This window comes from Aptenodytes patagonicus, chromosome 4 (genome assembly GCF_965638725.1).
Source record: "Aptenodytes patagonicus chromosome 4, bAptPat1.pri.cur, whole genome shotgun sequence".
NCBI lineage: Eukaryota > Metazoa > Chordata > Aves > Sphenisciformes > Spheniscidae > Aptenodytes > Aptenodytes patagonicus.
The window spans coordinates 82,544,232-82,565,470 of record NC_134952.1 but is presented as its reverse complement, the minus strand read 5'-3'; the positions used below and the strand labels follow the sequence as shown (position 1 = coordinate 82,565,470).

Here is a 21,239-nt window from a genome sequence, read left to right as displayed (position 1 = left end):
TTTTTTTTTAACCTGGGGACTTACAGTCCTCTCTTCAGTTACCCAGTTGTAACAGCCTGTCCGCATTTAGATTACAGCAGTTAGTAAAAAAAGCACTTTCCCTTCTTGGGCTGTATCACCTATGAAAACGGTTTTTAACTTGTAAAAGGCAACTTGTGGCTCTCTTTGACCTTTAGATCAACAGGATGATCAGGAAAGGACAGAGGAAAGACTGGCCCACATTGCCGATCATCTTGGATTCAGCTGGACAGGTAAAATGCATGTCGTCTACTCCAGAGAGAAAGGAGGGGAGCATGCCTCGCTTTTTTCGTGTTTCTTTCAGATGACTTCCTGATTATCTAAAGATGTTTTATAGAAATATTTCAGTAGCTTACTGTCTTCTGGTTGCTAAGATTCCTATAGCCTATACCTAGAGAGGTAAGAACGCAGATGCAGAGGTAAGGCCTCTGCACTTTCTGTGGCATCTCCAGAGGGAAAACTCCTAGGACGAGAGAGTGACAAAGAGCTGGCATATGTTACCCTACTCTTTCTTGCAAAATGCAACAACTCTGGCTAGAAGATAAATGGATGCATGAATAAACATCATCTGTGTTCTGGAACTCCTGAGCTGGAAGGCCACTATAGGGATAAATGACATCAGCTTCTTTTCTACAGACCTGTGCTGCGGAAAAAGGGATAAAAAGGGACCTCTTTGTAACAATCACTTCAATGCTGTGGATTTAATAGATATGAGACATTTAACATTACAGGGGACAAGTGAAAGTAACACAGAATGGAATGCAGATGTCTATCACTGAAAATCAGCTCAAAAGTGTTTACAAAGAAAAAGAGCTGTGCAGAAATCTCAATGCTGTGTCAAACTGCAATCCAAGAAAAAATTGCCGCAAAAAAAATTAAATCGGGTCTACACTTTTTTGTATCTAACCCTAGAGCAGTACCACGCTCTTGAAAATAAGCAAGGCGCTCGGAGTTAAAGAAGAGTTGTATACCAGAGAAAAAGTGTTAACTCCTTGATAATGAAGATTGTGCTCTATACTGTTTTTATAAGCATCTTCAGAGTATATGCAAAATATCACTGATACTTTTGCTTATGTTACTCACCTCTTCCTTTCCTGTCCTCTATTTCAATCCATAGAGCATATGTCACTCGTCCCAACATGGATTATTCTGAAATCAGTAGGACTTGGACCTGTGCAATGTAACAGATTAGGGATCTGCTGAAAATTTTATATAAATGAATAGACATTTCTGAAACAAAACTAGAAAAAATGGATGCTGATCAAAATAGACATTAATGTTTTATAGCATTTTAGAGAGGGCAGGGTAATACACCTGCATAAATATTCCTGTCTTATGTTATGGTAAAGATTGATTATAGTAAAGATTACTGTGTCAGATGTTACTTTGGGGGATAAAATAGTGGTTGTTTTTCGTTCAAACTTATTTGACTACCTGGGATTTGAATCTAATGTGTAGTTACTGTATATTTGTTGAAGTTTACAGTTGCACCAGTTTACAAGCCGGCCTGGAAACAAGGTTATCTGGAGTTTGGGGTTAGGGTTCACTCCACCCTGTTAAAACATGATGAGTCCATGCCACTATAGTGATAATAACAATGGAATAGAATATTCCATTCATAGAATATGAATCCTTCTTTGTGAAAGAAGCAGGAATCTGGAGACCGGGAATAACAGTAGGAATCTCACAAATTCTCCATGGTTTTTAACTCATTTGATGACCTGTTTCAACAGTTGCATCTTAGTTTGGTCATGGCAGAAAGCTGCTCCTGGTTCTGGATACGATAAAGATGTTACAGGCTATTAAACCATTTCTTTTTCCTGGACTGCAGTCTGAGCCTATGCTACATCAGAAAGACATCAGTTATTCTTATTTTTGGTTTTCAACTGTAATTCATAGACATTTACTTTTCTTTAAATGAAACAAGTCCAGGGGACTAGTAGTAGTATGCTGTAATCTAGCCCTACAAAATACCATTACTTAAAATGAATTCTTTTACTAGATTTTGGTCAAAGTTTCTGAAATATTCAACATTTCAGAGGATAGAATCTGCTGAGCATGGTGCTCTGTAGCTAGAAGTATTTTTATCTGCTCATGTGCTATTTCTGCAACTGCACTCTATTTGATAGCTTGTCTCTGCTAAATTTTGTCAGTAGTGTTGTGCCTCTGAGAACTAGGAATGGTAGACACGCAAAATAAAAGCTCACGCAGACCCATCACTTCTAGGCGTAACGCATTTCTGTCTTTGTCATGAACTTACTGTTTAACAACGGCTCTCGATATAACACAAAGTACATAGAAGCAAAGGGAATTTGGTTTCAGAAAAGTTTGTAATCCACTTTGCTGCTGACAGCCGTAAAATAGATGTAAAGCGGGGAAAAAGAAAAAGACGTCTTTACAGAGATGGATTTCTTTTTCAGAGCTAGCCAGAGAACTGGATTTCACAGAAGAGCAAATTCACCAGATCCGAATTGAAAATCCTAATTCACTTCAAGACCAGAGCCATGCACTCCTCAAATACTGGCTTGAAAGGGATGGGAAACACGCAACAGGTTCGTTTCCAGATATAGTACATATAGCTGTCTCCAATTTGCTAGTTGAGGTGACAGATGTGTGTTCTAATCATAAAAAAAAATTTTTTGGGTAAAATTTAGGCTATAGAAAGAATGACCATAGATTGTACTTAATTTTTTTTAAGCTTGTCTGTATAATATGGCATATCATAGGATTCTCAGAGAAAATAGTTTAATCTTGTTCATTTGAGGGCAAGGCAGAACATCTTACAGCAAAGAAAGAGTGGAAAACCACTGAGGCCTCTTTTTCCTAAACTGAAAAATGTATGGGGAAATGGAACAAATTTGTTAAAGGAAAAAACAAAATGAGTGATAATTTTTATAGGCAGCCCTGCAGTTAATTTTAGGTTTTACATAGCAATGCTTCTAAATGCATCTGTATTTTATATAAAATATTATATTGCTCAGTATCCTGTATATGTCCTTCATGTGGAAAACAGAAGGGAGAGAGCATGTGAAATTCTTAACTCAGCTACATGGTGTCGTTCTAATGCCACAGATACAAATCTTACCCAATGTCTTACAAAAATCAACCGGATGGATATTGTTCACCTAATGGAGACCAGCGGCATAGACTCCATGCAGGTCCACGGCACTCGCACGTACGCAGAAATTGAACAAACAATAGGATTGGACCATAGTGAAGGTAAACGTCTCCTGATCCAGACTGCCAAGGTTCTCTCATCTAAGCACTAGCTTCTGTTCTGAAATGTTTGACTAGGATAATCTGTTAACTCTTTTGACTGAGGACTAGAATCTCATTTTGAAAGCACAGATAATATGGATGAATGCAAGCATGACATCACACAGGTCGCTATTTCACCAGGTGTAAGATCTCTGCATTAGCTGATTCTTATAAAGCAAATAAAGGAATGTTGTCAGAAACTACTGCAAATACTTATGCCCAGTTTGTTGGGGGTTTTTTGCTTATACAAGTACTTTCATAAAAGCTAAGAAGGTTGCATTAGGATTTGACCAAGATGGTCAAACGCTTTGGAAAAAACGTTTGAATTCAAGTATCCAGGATATTGGAATTCTGCTATGATGCTGCTGGATTTCTTAAGTTTAAAAGTTCAGTACATCAGATCAATGGTTGTAAACTAAAGAAACACCTCCAAATTAAGTGAAATAAAATTCTCTTGTCTGGAAGTGATACTTTTACATCCTTAACTTAGTATTGAACTAGTAGCTCAGTAAAGTATTAGACAGCAGCAGATGTCCCATCTTTAAGAGGATGTTGGAACAGAAGGTTGTTTGCTGTAATTACCGTTCTAATATCACAACTGATTAGTTTTAGAACATTAATGTCCATGTCCAGCTCAAATCCAGTACAAGCAGTTATGTTTTCCCCCAAGCCATTCTTCAGAGTTCAATAGGTTCCTAGTGAATGTGGCTAGTAAGGACAAACAAAAGCCCAAGCTTATGACTTGTAGCCTGTGGAACAGAAACGCATACCTTATTTTACATTTTTTGCAGAATGAGAGCCCTTGCTTTGAGACTAGGGGTTGGGGGTGGGTGGATGGGTTTATATGCTTTGAAGCACATAAATTAGCTAGTTCTTGCACCTAGTCCCGTATGAATTTCTTTGTCCATACTTGTGTAGTTATTTTTTCCATAAGCAGCTAAATAATGGAGGGGGGGGGGAAATCACTAAAACCTATCCTAATCTGCTGGGAAAACCTGTTGTGAATCTTCTTTCATACTTAGAGGGTTTCAAGATTAATTACTCTAGGTTAATTTCTGGGTAAATTTTATTTTGCCTGTTACTGTCAAGATTCATTATTTGGCAATAGTAGTGGTAACCCAGTGTTCCTTCAACTACTTAGAGAGGTTATGTCCTCTCCCACTCGAGATGTCTAAAAATTTCAGGTAATGTGTTTCATCCAGGGATTTTAAATGCACATGCAGAACGATAAGGACTTCCTGCATTCTAGTAAGACTTGTAATGACATTTCTCATCTCTCTGTTTTTTAAAGGGTTTTCTGCACTGCAAGAAGAACTGTACAGTTCAAGACATAAGCAAGAAGAACGACATAGAATATCTAAAGACAGTGAGCCAACAGAACACCCTCCTATTGTCTCTGAGGAAGACGTGTCTGTCAGTTACTCTCCTTTTCACGACAGTACTCCCAGGAGTGAGGCAGAAGGATCAATGGCTGAGCTCCTGAGACAAGCACATAAGGAACAAGTAGAAGCTGAATTCTCAGGGAAACCCCAAGATGTGCCAGAAAAACCATCTGCTTCACAACATGAATATTTGTAAGTGTCAAAAGAGCAGAACGAAACCTATGTGGAATGGATTCTCTCTTCTCTGTGTAATAAGAGGATTTTAGAGTTTTCTTTGAAATATATGAACTCACTAGAATTTTCCTCCAATTGCGCACACCAGTCCATTAGTTCCTACTGCAGGTTTGCCTTTTTAATCCATGTGGAGGAAGCCTTAAGGATTAGGAGAGAAAGTCAGTTTGTCACTGTGAACGCAAAACAATAATCTAGTCTAGTACATATGAAAGAAAAGAGGCATAATGTAGAGGTGGGGTTTTTTTGCAAACTGTGTACGTTTTTCATATGTTAGTTGGCAAGTATTGTTAAACTTAATGGAATTAACACTAGAGGGGCCTTTCTTCAACTTCAGGATGGCTTTTTCAATTGAGGCAAAAATTTTCCAACTTAATCATTACTTACAAAACTCATAACCACCTATTAGGAACTAGATTTTTAAAAGTAAATTTCAGATGGCTAAAGGAACAGAAACAGGGTTTTATACAGACAAGACAAAAGTACTTAAGGGAACAACACATGATACAGATTTAGAAGACCTGCACAGCAAAGCCTTGAATTCTGATTGGGGGCTGTCAGTGGGGTTGGTTTCATTTGGAAAGGAACTTGAAAGGAACTTAAAAGGGATCACGTTTCTTTCTTCCCACCATCCCTAAACATGTGCCCATGCTGAGAACTCTGTGCAGAGTTGATTCAGGTATTCATAGGCTAGCAAAGTATCACGGATCCCCTTCCAAAGAAGTGATTTTCCTGGGAGTGATTAGCTTTGATGTGGAGATGCAGCTCCAAACAGGCAAACAGTCCAGCAAATGGTCTTTTGGGGATTCTTTTGCTCAAGATACGCTTTACAACCAGGAGAGAGTGTGGGAGACAGAAAATGGCATCTAAGGTAGAGGACTTAACGTTGCACTGATAGGCAAAAATACCGATACTTCCTAATGATTTGCATGAGGAAATGAATGTTTTTGAGGAATAGAGAATACATTTGAGACAATATTGCCAATACTAAATGAGAGTAGTGATGACAGGGGAATATCACTACACTTCATATCTAGTTTGAACTAGGAGGAAAATTGGGCAAGATTTAAATAGCTTATAAGGAACACATACTAAGAGGAATTATACAATAGTATGTATAGCCTGGTGAATGGGAAAAAAAGTCTGGATCAATACTGTTTAACTGATACTACAATGAAATCTTTTCTTACTTGAGAACACAATTGTTTCAAGGGCAGTAGTTGGGAGAGCACAACAAATTGTCAAAACCCAACTTGTGTCAGGAAAAAAAACATGTACGTGCAAGTTATTCTATTATTGCTGTTATCTACTCATGGGATTGGTTATGGAGAAGGGAATCTGGACTCCTATTATTAAAATTTAACAATTTCCTCAGTTAATTCTTAGGATGAGAGGGGGGAAAAAGCAAGCATGTAGATGCTAGCTCCAAAGCATCTCAGAAGTTTTAGAAGTGGAAGATGTAATTTTTGCCGGCTCATTACTTTTCAGGCTGTAATTCCACCAGTTTTGATATGGTTGTCTTTTTTTCTTTTTACTGGTACACATGAAAAGAGAAAAGTCAACCTCAAAAGAAGATTCTAGGTGGTGAAGTGGGTAATGTTTTCACAATTAGTGCAAATCAGAAGTGACCTTTTCAAGCTAGCATCAGTTATAAGGTTACTTCATAAAACTAGGTTAGATGAGAGTTAGCTTAATATCTGAAGTCACTGTTCTTCACCCATCTGCAACAGCAAAGTATTGCTTTAATACATGTATTACCTTTATATATGTTACGTAGTGATGTGTATAATAATATGTTTAAATAACTTGCAATTAAATCATAGCAATGTTCAACAGTGAAAATAACATTACAAAGAAAATTAGATTCTCTACTAAATTTCTGTTTGGTAAGGCTCCAGAATTCTACATAAAAGTTGGTCTCTCCTCACCTGCAGCTGTGTAGCTTGTAATTAATGTAGTAGTTGCTTCACATCCATCTGTAGTGATCCAGTCTCTTTCCCCCCAAAAAACAGGTAATATGTAGATTTGTGAGGGCACAAGTGACAGCAAAGCTCACATAAATTCTTTACAAAGTTTTGCAGAATGGGGTGCAACGTTTGGACATCCATTTGGAGATTTTCTTGGGTCAGGAAGATGAGAGGGATTCCTAGCCAGATTGCTCTGTACTTATTGTCAAGGAGTATCAGTTATTTCTAGACTTTGCTAGATGACAGACAACATAACCATATTTAATCAGTGCATAATGTTCCATTTATGGAAATTGGAAAGCACTGCATGGTAGTAACTTCCCTTGAACCTGTAATTCACAGTGTCACAACTCCAGGAACAGAGCAGTCTACAGCACCAGTAACTGGAAAAGCAGCAAGCGAAAAATCTGCACACTTCAGTGCGGCAAAGGAAGAGAGAGAAACACCACCCCCACAGCCCCCATCATCTGCTCAGAGAAGTGACTCTCCCATCATCCAAGAGCCCGAGGATCCCCAACTCCACGAGGACGACCTCTCTCCAAGAAGAACTAGTCTAGTGATAGTGGAGTCAACTGATGAGCAGGCAGAAAAGTTTGGAAGAGGCTATGAAGAGGAATCTTTAGAAAAGGTAAATAACAACTTTGCCTCAAAGTAATTGCCACAGAAGAACAAGTTTTATGTCTCGCTCATTCCGTAAGATGAGAATATTTTTAATCAGCTTAATTAATCCCCATCTGCAACTGAGTCTTTTCTCCTTTCCTCTGTGGTTATAAGGGCTAGCTATAGTCATTTGTATAGAGGTTTTCAAAGCTGAAGCAAAACCCAGATCCTAAAGTCTAGACTGTAATTCTGGTTCTGCTACCCTTATTTGTCCTTTGGTCTGTGACAGGTTATGTCCATGCATGTGAGAGGGAATTAGTGTAAATAACAGGTGCAGAAACAAACCATGTACAATTGAAAGCTGAAAAACAGATGTAATGAAAGACAAAGTAATAATGTTAAAAGCTTATGAAGAAAGGCAAGACTAGCCCAGAGCTGCATGAAGAATGACATGAAAAATCTTGTAAAGTTAGTGAGATGGAAAAGAGGCAGCAGGATGTACGTTGCAGAATACTAAGGAAGTACTGGAAGAAAAGAACTTGAGAATGGTGTTTATGTAGCATGCAGGCAGTAAAGAGAAATGGAGACAGGAGATGGAAGAGAAGAACAAAAACTATGTGAGGTAGGTCATTGGTTGTGTAAGACAAAGGAACCTTACTGCAATGTTTGGAGAGGGGAAGATATCAAAAGGCAAGGAAAGAAAGCAACTATATGGCTTTTAGTGGGGAATTTAAATTACTTGGCACATAAAGGTTTAAGAATAAACAGCTTGCTTTGCCTGTTCCAAGTGGAAGAAAAGGAGAAGACGTAATTGGGCAGGAAATCAGTTTTATCAGTTAAGTTAGAGCAGAGAAAGCACAGTTCTACTTAAGCAGAAATTGTTTCCTGTTTTGACATTCACCTAGAAACAGGCTCTTCTTTCTTTGCTGTTTATGTTGCCAAATGTACCACCTTTAGAATGAAGAGTTTCAGAGCTCTGCCTCTGGGATCTCAGAAAAAGGTTGAATATAAAATGTGTAGGGTAACTCAGACGTTGAAAGATTAGCTACAACAGGACTCAATACAATGGCTGCTGTAGGAAAGGCTGCCCTCAAAGACGATGTACTTCTTTTTCCCTCCAGTTCCTTTATTAAAGTAAAACAACAACAACAAGCACCACCAAAAAGAAGCAACCTTACTTATTTTCCCCTTTATGCTTTTATACTGTTGATACTTCCCAAGTAGTTCTTTTCAGCTTCTCTTTGCCTTCTGACCTCTTCATTTAAATTCTTAATTCTTCCCTATGCAGGAGAGAGAACTTCAACGCTTGTTACTAATCTTTCTTGACCTTTCCAGTGCCAAGGCTATTAATACATCGTGTCCCCTAGTTAAAACTGTTTAGTCCTGTCTATATGCTGCACTATGTTCTTCCCACTATGGAGGATTAAAAGGCTTTTGTATAATTTTCTGTGTATTTAATACAGAAAGCATATGCAATATGTATGAATTCCAGAGTTGGTGTTAGTAATACCTTCTAGTCCACCTGCAGTGATGTCATGCCACAAATTTCAGGCTTGTCCCTGGCAACCTTAAGAGCACTAAGACCACGAAGAACATCCTATAGAATTAGTACCACAAAGATTCATCTTTCTTTTTTCAACATGCTAATAAACAGCTAATGTATAGTCAAGTGGCCAAAGCCTCCCACCCCACATCGATGTTTCACAGATTAAAGTCAGGTAAGAGGCCAAAATCCTAAAAGCAAAAGATTTTCAGAAGTGAGGATGGTTTTAGATAAAAACAAGACAGAACCTGGAAGTGCTGCTAGTATCCCATACTGCTTCCATGCTTCCACTAGGAGTTAGCAGAGGAGTTAGGTGGGCTGGAGACCAGCTCGGACGAAGATGAGATGGTCACTACCAGGGTCGTTCGTCGCCGTGTGATTATTCAGGTACTGAGTGTTGAACGATTGCACGAGCCTGTGGTGACTAGGCCCTGGCACCACCTTTAGGCATGCTGCTGAGACAACCACGTGGCTGGTATTGCACTTGAAGCTGGAATGCTCCTGAATAATGCATGGGCATTGGATAAGCCATTCCAATACCTTTTCTCGAAGGGAAGATTATAGTAATACAGCTAACCCAACTCTAAATTCCGTGAGATGCCTCAGTAGGAGGAGGACAAAGACTTCTCAGCCCCGTACACAGCGCAGTCAACTAACATATGTTTGCCTGACCATTGTGACATAACTTTTCTTTGCATGCCTTTCTAAGTATTTATTTGCAGAAAAATTTTTTTCTAACATTTCTCAATTTTTTTTTTCATTCTTTAACCAATTAACCGATTTTAAAATTGCTTATTTAAAGTTACCTACATGAAGGCCTTGCTTCATTAAACTTTGTTCTTTGTCATACAGGCTGATAGTATGCCTGAAATGCCACCAGAAACAGTCACAGAAGAGCAATATACAGATGAACATGGCCACACAGTGGTAAAGAAGGTATTGTCAGTTATGCCCCTTGTTACCTTCTTACTGTCCTATAAAAGGAAGGATAAATACACCCACATACATGCCAAATTTTATTTTGTGAAGGGGCATGATTTTTAAGAGCAGAGCATGGAAGGAACCAGAATTTCTGTTCATGAGAGATTCCAAAGTTTGAAGAATTATTTTGATTCGCAAGGTCATTCTGTGTTACAGTTTATAACTTACTATGACATATTCTGTTAATTTTCCCACTTAAAGCCAGTGAAAATTCTGCATAGATCCACATTTCTGAGAAAAAGGTTATTTAAAGAAAAACAAACCCAAAAAACCACACCACCACAATTTTATCTAAGATCATGTTTCCTCGTATTAATGAGACTAACGGAGGGCTGGGTCTGCAAGAGTCAGCTAAATCCAGATTTTAGATCTTCAGAATCTCCACTCAGCTGTGCCTGACCAGGTTCCTAAATTTCTGTATCTGTACATACAGTTCAGTTTTTATGGCACAAAGAATATAGAAGGTACTTACTGGTGTGATGGCCTCATAAAATAAGCATTTTCAAGACCATGCTTATAAAAGTGAATTCCGCACAGCATGGAAGTGGAAGAGGAACTTCTGTGCTCCTTGCTTTATCTGAGAACCTAGTGCTTAGAGAACTGGTCTAGGACTTGGCTGAATTCTGCTGGTGGCAAACTCCATCTTCTGCCTCCCAAGAAAACATCATAGACCCTCAGCTGGATAGCATGTCTCTGGAAGCTGTTTGAATTCATATTAAAATAAACAACCCCAGCCAAATATTCCTGGGCACGTTGTGCAAGAGTGAGCATGAGTGTATTCTTCTGGGTAGGTCCATGCCTGGGAGGGCACTACCCCTACCTCTGTGACTCTTAAATATAGGTGACCCCGTCTTGACTGAGCATCACAGCAAATAAGCTTTTGGACAAAGCGGGAGGTAACTGCTGAATGTTACCTTGTCAAAAGGGGCTGGGAAGGCGTACGAAAATGTAGAGCTCCAGGTCATCCACAGAGGGATGCATACCCATCCTCCTGAGAAATTTATCTCGTCTTGAACCCTGTAATTCTCTTCTGATCCTCTTTTTTTGGCTTGCCAGTGCCTAGAAAGCTTAAGACCGGATTAGTCTCTTAAGTAGGTTAATTCTAGCTCACTAGTTCAGCAGTGGTTAGTACCATCGGTGTTACAATGTGATGTCCAAGTCCCTCTGTGAATCTGGTTCTAAGCATCTGATAGCCAAGCTGCTAACCTCTTACTTTCAGAAGCCTTTTTGAAAATGCCAGTCTGAAAACGTTTTCTAGCTGTTGTGTGGTTGTAAAGTATGTTTTCTCTCTAAAATACTATCTCTCTTTTCCTGATAATAACTGCCGCTTTAGAGAGTCATTCCAATATCTATATTGTGCCTGCTTTGTGAAGTAAGTTTATGGAAGCTTTGCTGTGGGGTAACCTAAGCAGGGCGAATGCATCAACTTGCAGCTTTACTACAGGTACTTGTGAGACAATGTGTTAAAGACTAAGATACTGAACCATCTATGGTTTTTCTGTGTAGGAAAAAATGCCCTTTGAGTAGAAAATACTGTATAGAGAATAAGAAGGAGTATGTTGTTGTTAATTCTTTTGGGACAAAGCTCTATTTCATTCCTTCAGGTCACTAGAAAGATCATCCGGCGATACGTTTCTCCAGACGGCACAGAAAAAGAGGAAGTCCTAATGCAAGGCACACCACAAAAACCTGTCACTGTCGAAGAAGGAGATGGCTATTCCAAAGTTGTAAAACGGGTTGTGCTGAAGAGCGACAGTGAACAGTCAGAGGTCAGATCTTCTACTTTCCTTGCAATGGTACCAAAGCAGCAGTACACCAACAGCGTACTTAGTAACTACATCTTACTCATGCCAACCACATTCAGTTTTGAATGATACTTTAAAAAGTTTTCTTGCCTCAGGATAAAGACAGGGAAAAGGCAGGGGGGTGGGAAGGTGGGCAGGGAAAGAGGGGAGTTTTCTCTGAAAATAAGTCAGGATACAGATTCTGTGATTTATGAGAAGTACCAAATTCACAAAGAAAGCAGCTTTGTACTAAGATGACATACAGATAAATGGCAAATCTGTATTTGTTATTATACCTCTTACTCTAATAAGAAAATTAATGAATGTTGTAATGAAACTATCTGATGTTCTCTAGGTTTCTACAACTAAGCCCTTCTAAAACTATAGTTATAATAGGTTTAACTTACTGGTGTGTTCTTTGCTTTGAAGAGGCTAAAAAAAAGTATTACTTTCATGCAAACTGTTTGTAAAGCCAGGTAATTAAAAAGAAAAAAACAACCTGAAAGTGCTTTTCAGTTTATCTTTTCCTGCTAAGCTTAGTTCACCATGTAGCCGTACAGACGTTTGTATCGACAAAATCAAGGTTGTGACAGGGCCAGAAGCTAGCAACAGGGCTTGCTTTCAGCAGTACCGCAGTTGAAAGCAACAGTTAACAAGCGGTCATTAGAAGTGCTAAGAACGTAATTGTCATTCTCTCTTGCCAGAATTAATCATCAGAATTAATTCTCTAGGAGTAAGGCAACAAGAAAACAAAGTAATTTTTTTTAGTTAGCTGACCATACCAGAGCTACTCTTTATCATATGGAACCCATATACGTTAAATTCGTATTTTGCCAAATAAAATCATGTTTGTCACTCCCCCAATGTGTTCTAATATTCTGGTCTGTTGCTCCTGTAAGAGTTCCTTGGTTTTACAAGTGTGACTCATCTCTCAGAAGAATATCTTAAAATTAAGATACGGACTGATACCACTAATTCGTACTACCTGTGTGAATACAGCAAGGATTCACAGCAAGAGGTCCACTTGTTACTTGGTGTAACTCCAGTGGCCTTGGCAGGTGAGCCAGTACGGCAGCCTGCGGTGTGGTGGAGGGTAGCAATATCCCTGGCTGCCCTCAGGCTAGTTCAGGTTCCAGAAGCAGTTTTCACCCTGCCGGCATAAAGCTCCTCAGCAGAATAAATTATCCAGGGCTGTTCCTGCTGTCTGAACTGCCATGTATCTTACAACGTCTCGTTCCGGAGCTGTAAAGCGGGTAGTATTTTGATGCGTACACATAGAAAGTGAGACACTTGACCATTGTTCTCTGTGGCAGTGATTAAGAAGGAATGATAGAGTAACTGAAAGCTTTGTTAGTATGCATTATGTAATTCATATCCAGTATACTTCTGCTTTCTAACCTTACAGGTGACCCTGTCTGAACCTGCTGTTTTGCCTAGTGCCTCCAAATTCCAGTCTGAACCAGTGGAAGGCCGGAAGGTCAGCAAAGTCATAAAGACCACTGTAGTGCAAGGGGAGAGAACGGAGAAACACCTGGGGGATGCTAGCTTAGCTACTGATCTTCCGTCAGCCAAAGAGGATTTTGAAGAGGTAAAAATGCCTTTTAAATACAAATATTAAAACAAGTGTCACAACGTACCTGGGGACAAATTAGACTCTATTGAAAGTTTTTGCCGGTGGAGCATCATACTCAACTACTGAGTATAAACCTCTGTTGTTATACTCAGCCATGTTATAAAAGGATTAGTGTATAAAGTATGTGGGGGGGAAGCTAACATAACAGAATTAGCTATGAAATGTTTTAAGATTCTAAAAAAAAACCCATGGAGGCTTTAAGTAAAGTTGTTAGAAATCATGGGTGTGGTTACTGTTAAAGAAAAAGTTCATTCATATGTTACCACATGTGGAGCTAATTTTAGAAATTGATACGGTTAAGTCTAGTCTCTGGGTAGTTCATAGAACCAGAGAATAGTTTGGGTTGGAAGGGACCTTTAAAGGTCATCTAGTCCAACCCCCCTGCCGTGGGCAGGGATGTATTTGTCCTTGAAAGGAAGAAATAGCTACCAAGCCAATTAGCACCTTTCCTGTTTTTATGCTTTTTCTGATCAGTTTAGGCGTTTCGGTAATAGAAAAGTGATATTGAACTAATATAACTTTTTCTATAAGGAACAGATAGCACTTAACTCTTAATCCATTTTACTGTCCCTTTGAATAACGCGTGTAAAACACGTCTTAAAGATTCATATGGATAAAAGTTTTGTGTCATTAGATACAACATAAGTACTTGGTTTGGTTTTTTAATTTGAGAAAATACCATAAAAACATAGATGCAACAATGTCACGGTCTGGATACTTTCTGCCATACAATGGTATTACAGCTTGCAGGAAGACAACAAGCACTAAGATTGAGATAACAAGTTTCCCGTTACGAATATAGGCCCAGCAGCCAGGTCCCTCTCTCCTGACAATAACAAAACAAGCCGCAAAAACTGTCATGTAGAGGTTCAAGGAAATGGCTTGGGATATAACACTTTTTTCCCAGCTTGCAGCTTCTAGTTTAGTAAATCAAGAAGCCTGCGGAAGATACCACAGACAAACCCACATCCAGCCAAAAGGAAATGCTGCCTTTTTTTCTGTTTTTCTGTTTTCTATGGAGTATTAGTAACAGCAGATATTCTAGGGAAAGGTTTGCCGGGCTCCATTCCCTGCTTCTCCCGTTTCAGTACAGAGGCTCAGAAGTATCACCCGTCGTTTCTATGTATACCCATCTCTGTATTGCTAGCACTGAGAACAGGCGGCTCAAGGTGACAGGGGGAACAGCTGTAAAAGAAAGAGTATTTTCTGTGACAGGAAAAAGGTCGCTGTAGCAGCTGTCGTCAATAGATACAAAGGATGAGTTCTGCAAGTGTGGTACTGCAAGGCTTTGAGTTGGCTACTTCAAAGTTGAAAAGAAAGTACCGAGACATGCTTCAGTACAATTATTAGTAAAATGAAACTATCCTATACAAGAAACTGTAACTGATCTGTACATTTGAGGAATATTTGAAAGGATGCAAACGGCAGGCAGATGCTTCTCTTATTTGTCCATCATTTTCTCAGCATTCAACTTCATTAATATAAAGCACTAAGTTATGAAGAGCAATTATCTTCTGTCCTAGGTTTTTGGGTTTTGTTTTAATTTGAAGTTTATGTTTTAATTCGAGGCTTTGAGCTATACAGGTAACCAAATGAAAGTCCAGCTCCCCGCTTTAGTAGAGAAAGAAATCATGAAAGAGGACGGATCAATTATTAAAAGGTTTGGCTTGGCATGTCAATGAACTGTTACTAGAAAAGGATTAACAAACTCATAATAAGTGAGTGGATGTAAGCGAGTGTCTGAAGTGAAACCACTGCCAGCATCTGAAGTTTTATTTGCAAAAGTACTAAAGATTACTACTAACATTCTGTTATAGGAAGGGATAGATGCACTGGAAAGGTCTACGCTCACTTGAAAAGACTCGGTGAACAGGGGTGTGGTGGGTTCACCCTGGCCAGCAGCCAAGCACCCCGCAGCCGCTCCCTAACCCTCCTGCCCCACCTTGGAACGGGGGAGAGAATAGGAAGAGCAAAAGTGAGAAAACTCATGGGTTGAATGAAGACAGTTTAGTAAGTGAAGGAAAGGGGGAAGAACAACCAAACAAGTGATGCAAAGGCGTCACCACCTCCCACAAGCAGACCGATACCCAGCCAGTCACTGAGCAGTCGTCACCTTGGAAGACATAACCCCCCCGCCTCCCCCAGCTTCTTCCTCTACCCCCTGTTTTTATTGCTGAGCGTGATTGTATGTAGTGTGGAATATCCCTTTGGCCAGTTTGGGTCAGCTGTCCTGGCTGTGGGCCCTCCCAGTCTCTTGCCCGCCCCCAGCCTACTCACTGAGGGGGCCAGTGGGGCAAAAAAGAGAAAGTATCGATGCTGTGTAAGCACTGTTCAGCAGTAACGAAAGCATTGGTCTGTTATCAATGCTGTTTTAGACCCAAACGGAAAACAGTGCACCCCACAGGCTGCTATGAAGAAAGTTAACCGCATCCTGGCTAGACCCAGATCAAAGGGGTATCACTGCCGAGCTGATTTCATAGGAGGCGATACAAGAATAACCGTGATTTACAGTTAACATCATTAATCACGGTTGCTTCAAAATTTTCTTTTCTCATACCAGCTGACTCTGTGATCATTTGATAATTTGAACATTATCAAAATAGGTGAGAGGCTATATGGAGATAGATATATATATAGCTATACGCATGTGACAGTTGAGCCTTATGAGGAACGAGGCAGGGCAGATAGGAAAATATTTGGGAGAAATAAAAGCTACTGTAGTACAGCAAGTGTATTCATTCCAACCACACAGAACTTAAGCTAAGGCTGCTCCAAGCTCGGTATCTTTTACACGCCTTTTCTTTCAGGCCATTTGTATTGATAGTGACCGTTGGGATGGTAAAGCCCATGTTAGCATCTGAAAGAACAGCCTGACCAAACTGCGTCTGTAACTGTAACAAGCCGTAAAACACATACCAGTTTCAGAGTTAGCGGGATGGTGTCACAGGGACACACGGAGAGCGGGAAGACCTGCTGCATCTGTTTTTGGATGAAGGGCGAGCATTCTCGTCAAAGTGCTCCATCTAACGGAGGGACCTTTTGGTCATTCGGGTCACATTAAGAAGTGTCAGCTGTCTGATAAAAATCAAGCTATTCCTGGCTGAGCACGCAGGAATTTCCAAGTGTGCTTGGCTTCCCGTGGTCCCCTCTTAAGGACACTGACCAAAAATTGGGCTTCTGGGTAGGGCTAAGCAAGAGACACCCAGCTGTCCTACGACAACTACCTTTATTTGCCTAGATCTGGAAGGGACTTGGTGAGGTTTAAGGTTCTGACTAGTAGAGCAAGATGGTTCCAGTGAGGTAAGACAGTAATTAACAGAATAGTTTAGGCCGCTAGATTACCACAGGTGTAGTTTTACTGGCTGTCAGAAGTAAGACTTGTTCAGAAGTAAGTGTTCAAGAAATTAATCAGCTTAAACTACTATTGTACAGGACAACTCCGTATGTTGAAGTTAAATTCAGCAAATAGGAAGGTCTTGTGTGAATTTCAACATCTGTTGCATGTCTGTCTGTTACAGCATGTTTTTGCTGAGCATCTAAAACTGTATGCTTAACCAGCCTGTGGAGGTGAATTGCTATTAGTTTACGTGAAAGCCAGTTAAAGCTACGGTGTGTGTTGCATTCAGAATGCAGAACGAGTACCTGACCTCAGTAGCTGACTTAAACTGCCAGCCACAGTTCTTCTCATGTTATTTTAAATGAAAAAGCCTTAAAACTGCAGCTGAAAAGGAGCATTTTTTAAAGCCTTCCAGAACTGTGAGGTTTTTAAGACAGTTTTCTCATTCATTTTGTTTTAGGACAACACTGAGTAAAGCCAGCACACAGAAGAGGACTGTGATGAAGGATCAGTATGGAAAACACGTTCACGTAGAAGAGCTGGAAGACACACCAGAAGCACTACCACAGGATGACCTCCAACATGACCTCCAGCAGCTTCTTAGACACTTCTGCAAAGAGGACTGGAAACAGGAGGCCAAGTGAGAAGCTGCCACCCCTCGACACCACCACATAACCATCCACCCCCTATGCAGCATTCATCTTCTCTAGGTGTAGACATTATTACCTACATAATCACTGGAAGACACTGCCATTTCTACTTGTGCAGATGCAGTGAATTCATTTCTACCCCCCGCCCCCGTATTTGATTTTGGGTTTTTGTTATATTTTACCCTGTAAGCTAATTTGTGACCAAAGATAGCATCCTTCATTCAGGATGATTTATCCACCGAATCGTCGTCTTTGTGCTGTACTGGGAATTTGTCAGCATCGCCACTTCTTGCTGTTCCTTTGCTTCTGCACTAGCTTCATGAAATTGCATTTGTCAAGCCAACTTCATCTACAGGCCTCTTCAAGTGACTATGTACATGCATCATAAAGAAGGGAGTTAACACGTAAACTGTATATAGCAAGAGTATTTGGACTTACAAGACTGCAGAAAACACACTGCCTATGACTACAATTAGCATCATGGATTACAAGGTCTATTGACACTGCTGAAGAGCGATTAATAAAATAATGTTAACACAATCGACTGCAAACACAGACTGACTGAGGAGGAAGCACTGCAGATCTACTGCATCCATAAGACTTCCAGTTTAGGGATCTGTTATAGTTAAAGGCTCTAAGAGTCAGGCTGAAAACCTGGAAATTCAGCTGTTCTCATGAAGTAACAGCTGACTGTGGCCATTAATGCTTCTAAGACCTTCGGACAGCCACTTAAAGATTTCCAGAAAAAAAAGAAAAGAAAAAAAAAACAAAAAACAAACCCAATTAGGTAACCAACTTGCTAGCAGCTATATCTATGGCACATTTGCATACGGTATTAAAATCTTTTAGATCTGGACATGTGGCAGGGTGTATTAAACAATTATAACTACAGTAGTTTCCAGTTTTCATCACCGCTTAGCAAACCACACCGTCTTATTGGTGGTACTTCCTGCTGGCCACTGCACTGTAGATAACTATGGGAGAAAGACTTACCCCACTATACAAGGAGAATGATTAATTCACCGTGTTTTATCAAGATTGCCTCTTATCTGATACATGCATGTGGCGTTTGAAGGTCAAAGCCAAACCCTCCTATAATCATGTCAGCTTGTTAGCCCTCTTAGCACTGAGCGAGCAGTTTTTATCTTCCAATCAAGTGTTTTTTAAAGAGAAAGTGCTCACAATCCTTGAAAGCCAGTTTCTGTTCATATTTTGTTATCTATCTATATATATAATATATATATTTCTAAACCAACCCTCTGAAAACCATGATAGCATGTCTGCACTTTTATTTTCAAAAAAGGGAACATAGAGATCTGACATTTGGGGTGTTCTATACCTTAATAATTAACGGAGGGAGCTCTGTAGTGTTTTAGCATATATAATACACGCATACCACACACACGCACTAACTAGAAGGTTTTAAACAGCTATTTCATTTTTTAAGAGTATACTCCAAACCAGAGTAAAGCAAATCCTCTCCTCTAGGAGTAATACTTTCTCCACGCTTATCTGGCCTTCTGCGATTATAGGGTTGTTCGGTTTTTTTAATGACTCACTCAGTGCTCAGAACAAGGGCACTTCCTCATTAAGGCGACGATGCCGAAAGCGTGAAAACGTCTTGGGGAGTTCTGGCTTCCTTGCAGGCAAAACAACCCGAGGTGCCATGCTAACGCTTTTTTGGCAGGCTGGGAAGGGAGGGGAAAAAAAAAAAACAAACCAAACCAAAAAAAAAAAAAAAAGAGAAGTGTTTTGGCGGCCACGCCGAGCGAGACCCACGATGAAACATTTCACAGCGCGTCATGGCTTTCTTATTGTCAGAGACAGCACAGGATGATCTTCAAGGATGGGGCTCTAAAGAAATGCATTTCTGTTGTGTTACTTGCGGTGCAGATGATGTTCTGTGTAACAACATAATGGTTATTCACCTCTTATTTTGATTTTTTGCTGTGTTATTAAAGAACTTGAATACTGTGAGAAGAAGTGAATTTTAAGTTGACGAGTCAGCATCTTGTTCCCATGGTGATAACACTAATTGAATATATCTATGAGGGCATGTATTAGTTAAAAATTTAAAAAAAAAATACAACACTAACAATACATAGCTGCAATGTGTACAATGGCTGATTTAACTAAATAAAAATGTACAAGTGTTAAATGTAGAAATAATGGCTCGCTCTCTTTTACTGCCAGTGCAGCGTAAAAAGGAACAGCACCCATCTGGGTACCTTAAGCGAACTATCATAATTATAATTCCTCTGTACCCAGCTCCCTAAGATGTGTGTGTGTATATATATATATATATTTTTTTTTTTTTTAATTCTGCTATTCAGCACTGATTGGTAAGTGTCAGTCTGTTACGACAGTCAGATACAATTTTTTTTTAAATCGTTGTTAATAGTTTTTCAAAGGGTATCTAGCCATGTTTTCTAGTTATTTTATTGGGCCTGAAATTGCGGAATTTTCCTTCAAAGATGGCCCAGACTGTTTGTTACAGTCAATTACTTTTTTCAGTGCCCACTACCGAGAGTTTCTCAACCAGAGGAAAGATAGGGAAGAAAAACGTAGGGTGAAATTCTGTCACGTCTTACATCCTTGTAATGCACAGAAAATCTTGGGAAGAGTCTGTTTTGTTGCCCGTTTAAATTTATCCAACATAAATCTGTACCGATTCTATTGCTGCGGCTGGATCTCTGGCTAATGTAACAGGTCACGCTGCCGCAGCATTCCCCGCTCTTTGCTACTCGCTCGTGCGCTACCTTCACGGCCGTCGAAGGAGCCCTCCTCCCTACATCTCGCGTAGCAGAGAAACCATCGGTTTCAGCAGTTTCTGTATTCGCCAAAATTCAGGGTCGTTGAAGCGCCCAGATGAAGGGACGAAAAGGGCCCAAGAGAGGCACGCTTGAACTCCCTGCCGAGACCAGGAGGATGCCCGCAGGCCAGACCAGAGCTTGCACCCAGAGCACGGGAGGTACGGGATCAAACCACGAGTCAGTCAGTTGTGACAGACGTAGCAAGGCCGTGTCAAGGCTTACACGTTCGAGGTGAGTACCTAAGCCAAAGGCTACTGGCTTTCCCCTCTCTTCCCCCTTCTTCTCCCGATGAAAGACAATTGTATTAAAAAAAAAACAAAACCACCCGAGAGTCAAACAACAAAACCGACTCAAAAACCCACACGACAAGCAAACGACCCCACCTTAAAAAACCACCCCTCCGCCACACTACCGTGACATTAGCCTGAGGACAAATAGGAAATAATTGCAGAACTAGCATTTGCAAAACATGAAAACAAGCTTTTTTCCCCCTGTACAGATCTATTAAATATACTAATTAACATAGAGCAGATAAAGTGTCTGTATTTCTTCCAACCTATGCGTATCATAGGTCCAGAGGAGGGCCAGGAAAATGACCAGGGGGATGGATCACCTCTGCTATGAAGAAAGGCTGAGAGAGTTGGGGTTGTTCAGCCTGGAGAGGAGAAGGCTCCAGGGAGACCTTAGTGCAGCCTTTCGGTACTTAAAGGGGGCTTATAAAAAAGATGGGGACAATCTTTTTAGCAGGGCCTGTTGCGACAGGCCGAGGGGGAATGGCTTTAAACTAAAGGGGGGTAGATTTAGACTAGATATAAGGAAGAAGTGTTTTACGCTGAGGGTGGTGAAGCACTGGCCCAGGTTGCCCAGAGAGGTGGTGGGTGCCCCATCCCTGGAAACATTCCAGGTCAGGTTGGACGGGGCTCTGAGCAACCTGATCTAGTGGAAGATGTCCCTGCCCACGGCAAGGGGGTTGGACTAGATGACCTTTAGAGGTCCCTTCCAACCCAAACCATTCTATGAGTCTATCAGGACATGTGTCAGT

The 21,239-nt window shown here is 40.3% G+C and overlaps 1 protein-coding gene across 38 annotated transcripts in view; it reads left to right on the top strand.

The window, feature by feature from the left end:
* ANK2 (ankyrin 2) overlaps positions 1 to 19,553 on the top strand; it is a 393,899-nt gene extending 374,346 nt beyond the window's left edge. For 24 of the 38 annotated variants that reach the window (XM_076337350.1, XM_076337351.1, XM_076337354.1 and 21 more), the window contains 11 exons: positions 177 to 251; positions 2,439 to 2,570; positions 3,091 to 3,237; positions 4,568 to 4,850; positions 7,199 to 7,484; positions 9,294 to 9,386; positions 9,852 to 9,935; positions 11,585 to 11,749; positions 13,170 to 13,352; positions 14,966 to 15,057; positions 17,195 to 19,553. In XM_076337350.1, the coding sequence (XP_076193465.1) occupies positions 177 to 251; positions 2,439 to 2,570; positions 3,091 to 3,237; positions 4,568 to 4,850; positions 7,199 to 7,484; positions 9,294 to 9,386; positions 9,852 to 9,935; positions 11,585 to 11,749; positions 13,170 to 13,352; positions 14,966 to 15,057; positions 17,195 to 17,378 (1,724 nt within the window). In that variant the 3' untranslated portion in view covers positions 17,379 to 19,553. The remainder of the gene's footprint in view (positions 1 to 176; positions 252 to 2,438; positions 2,571 to 3,090; positions 3,238 to 4,567; positions 4,851 to 7,198; positions 7,485 to 9,293; positions 9,387 to 9,851; positions 9,936 to 11,584; positions 11,750 to 13,169; positions 13,353 to 14,965; positions 15,058 to 17,194) is intronic. The other 14 variants (XM_076337386.1, XM_076337379.1, XM_076337374.1 and 11 more) reach the window with 3 other exon arrangements.
* The last annotated feature ends 1,686 nt before the right edge of the window (positions 19,554 to 21,239 follow it).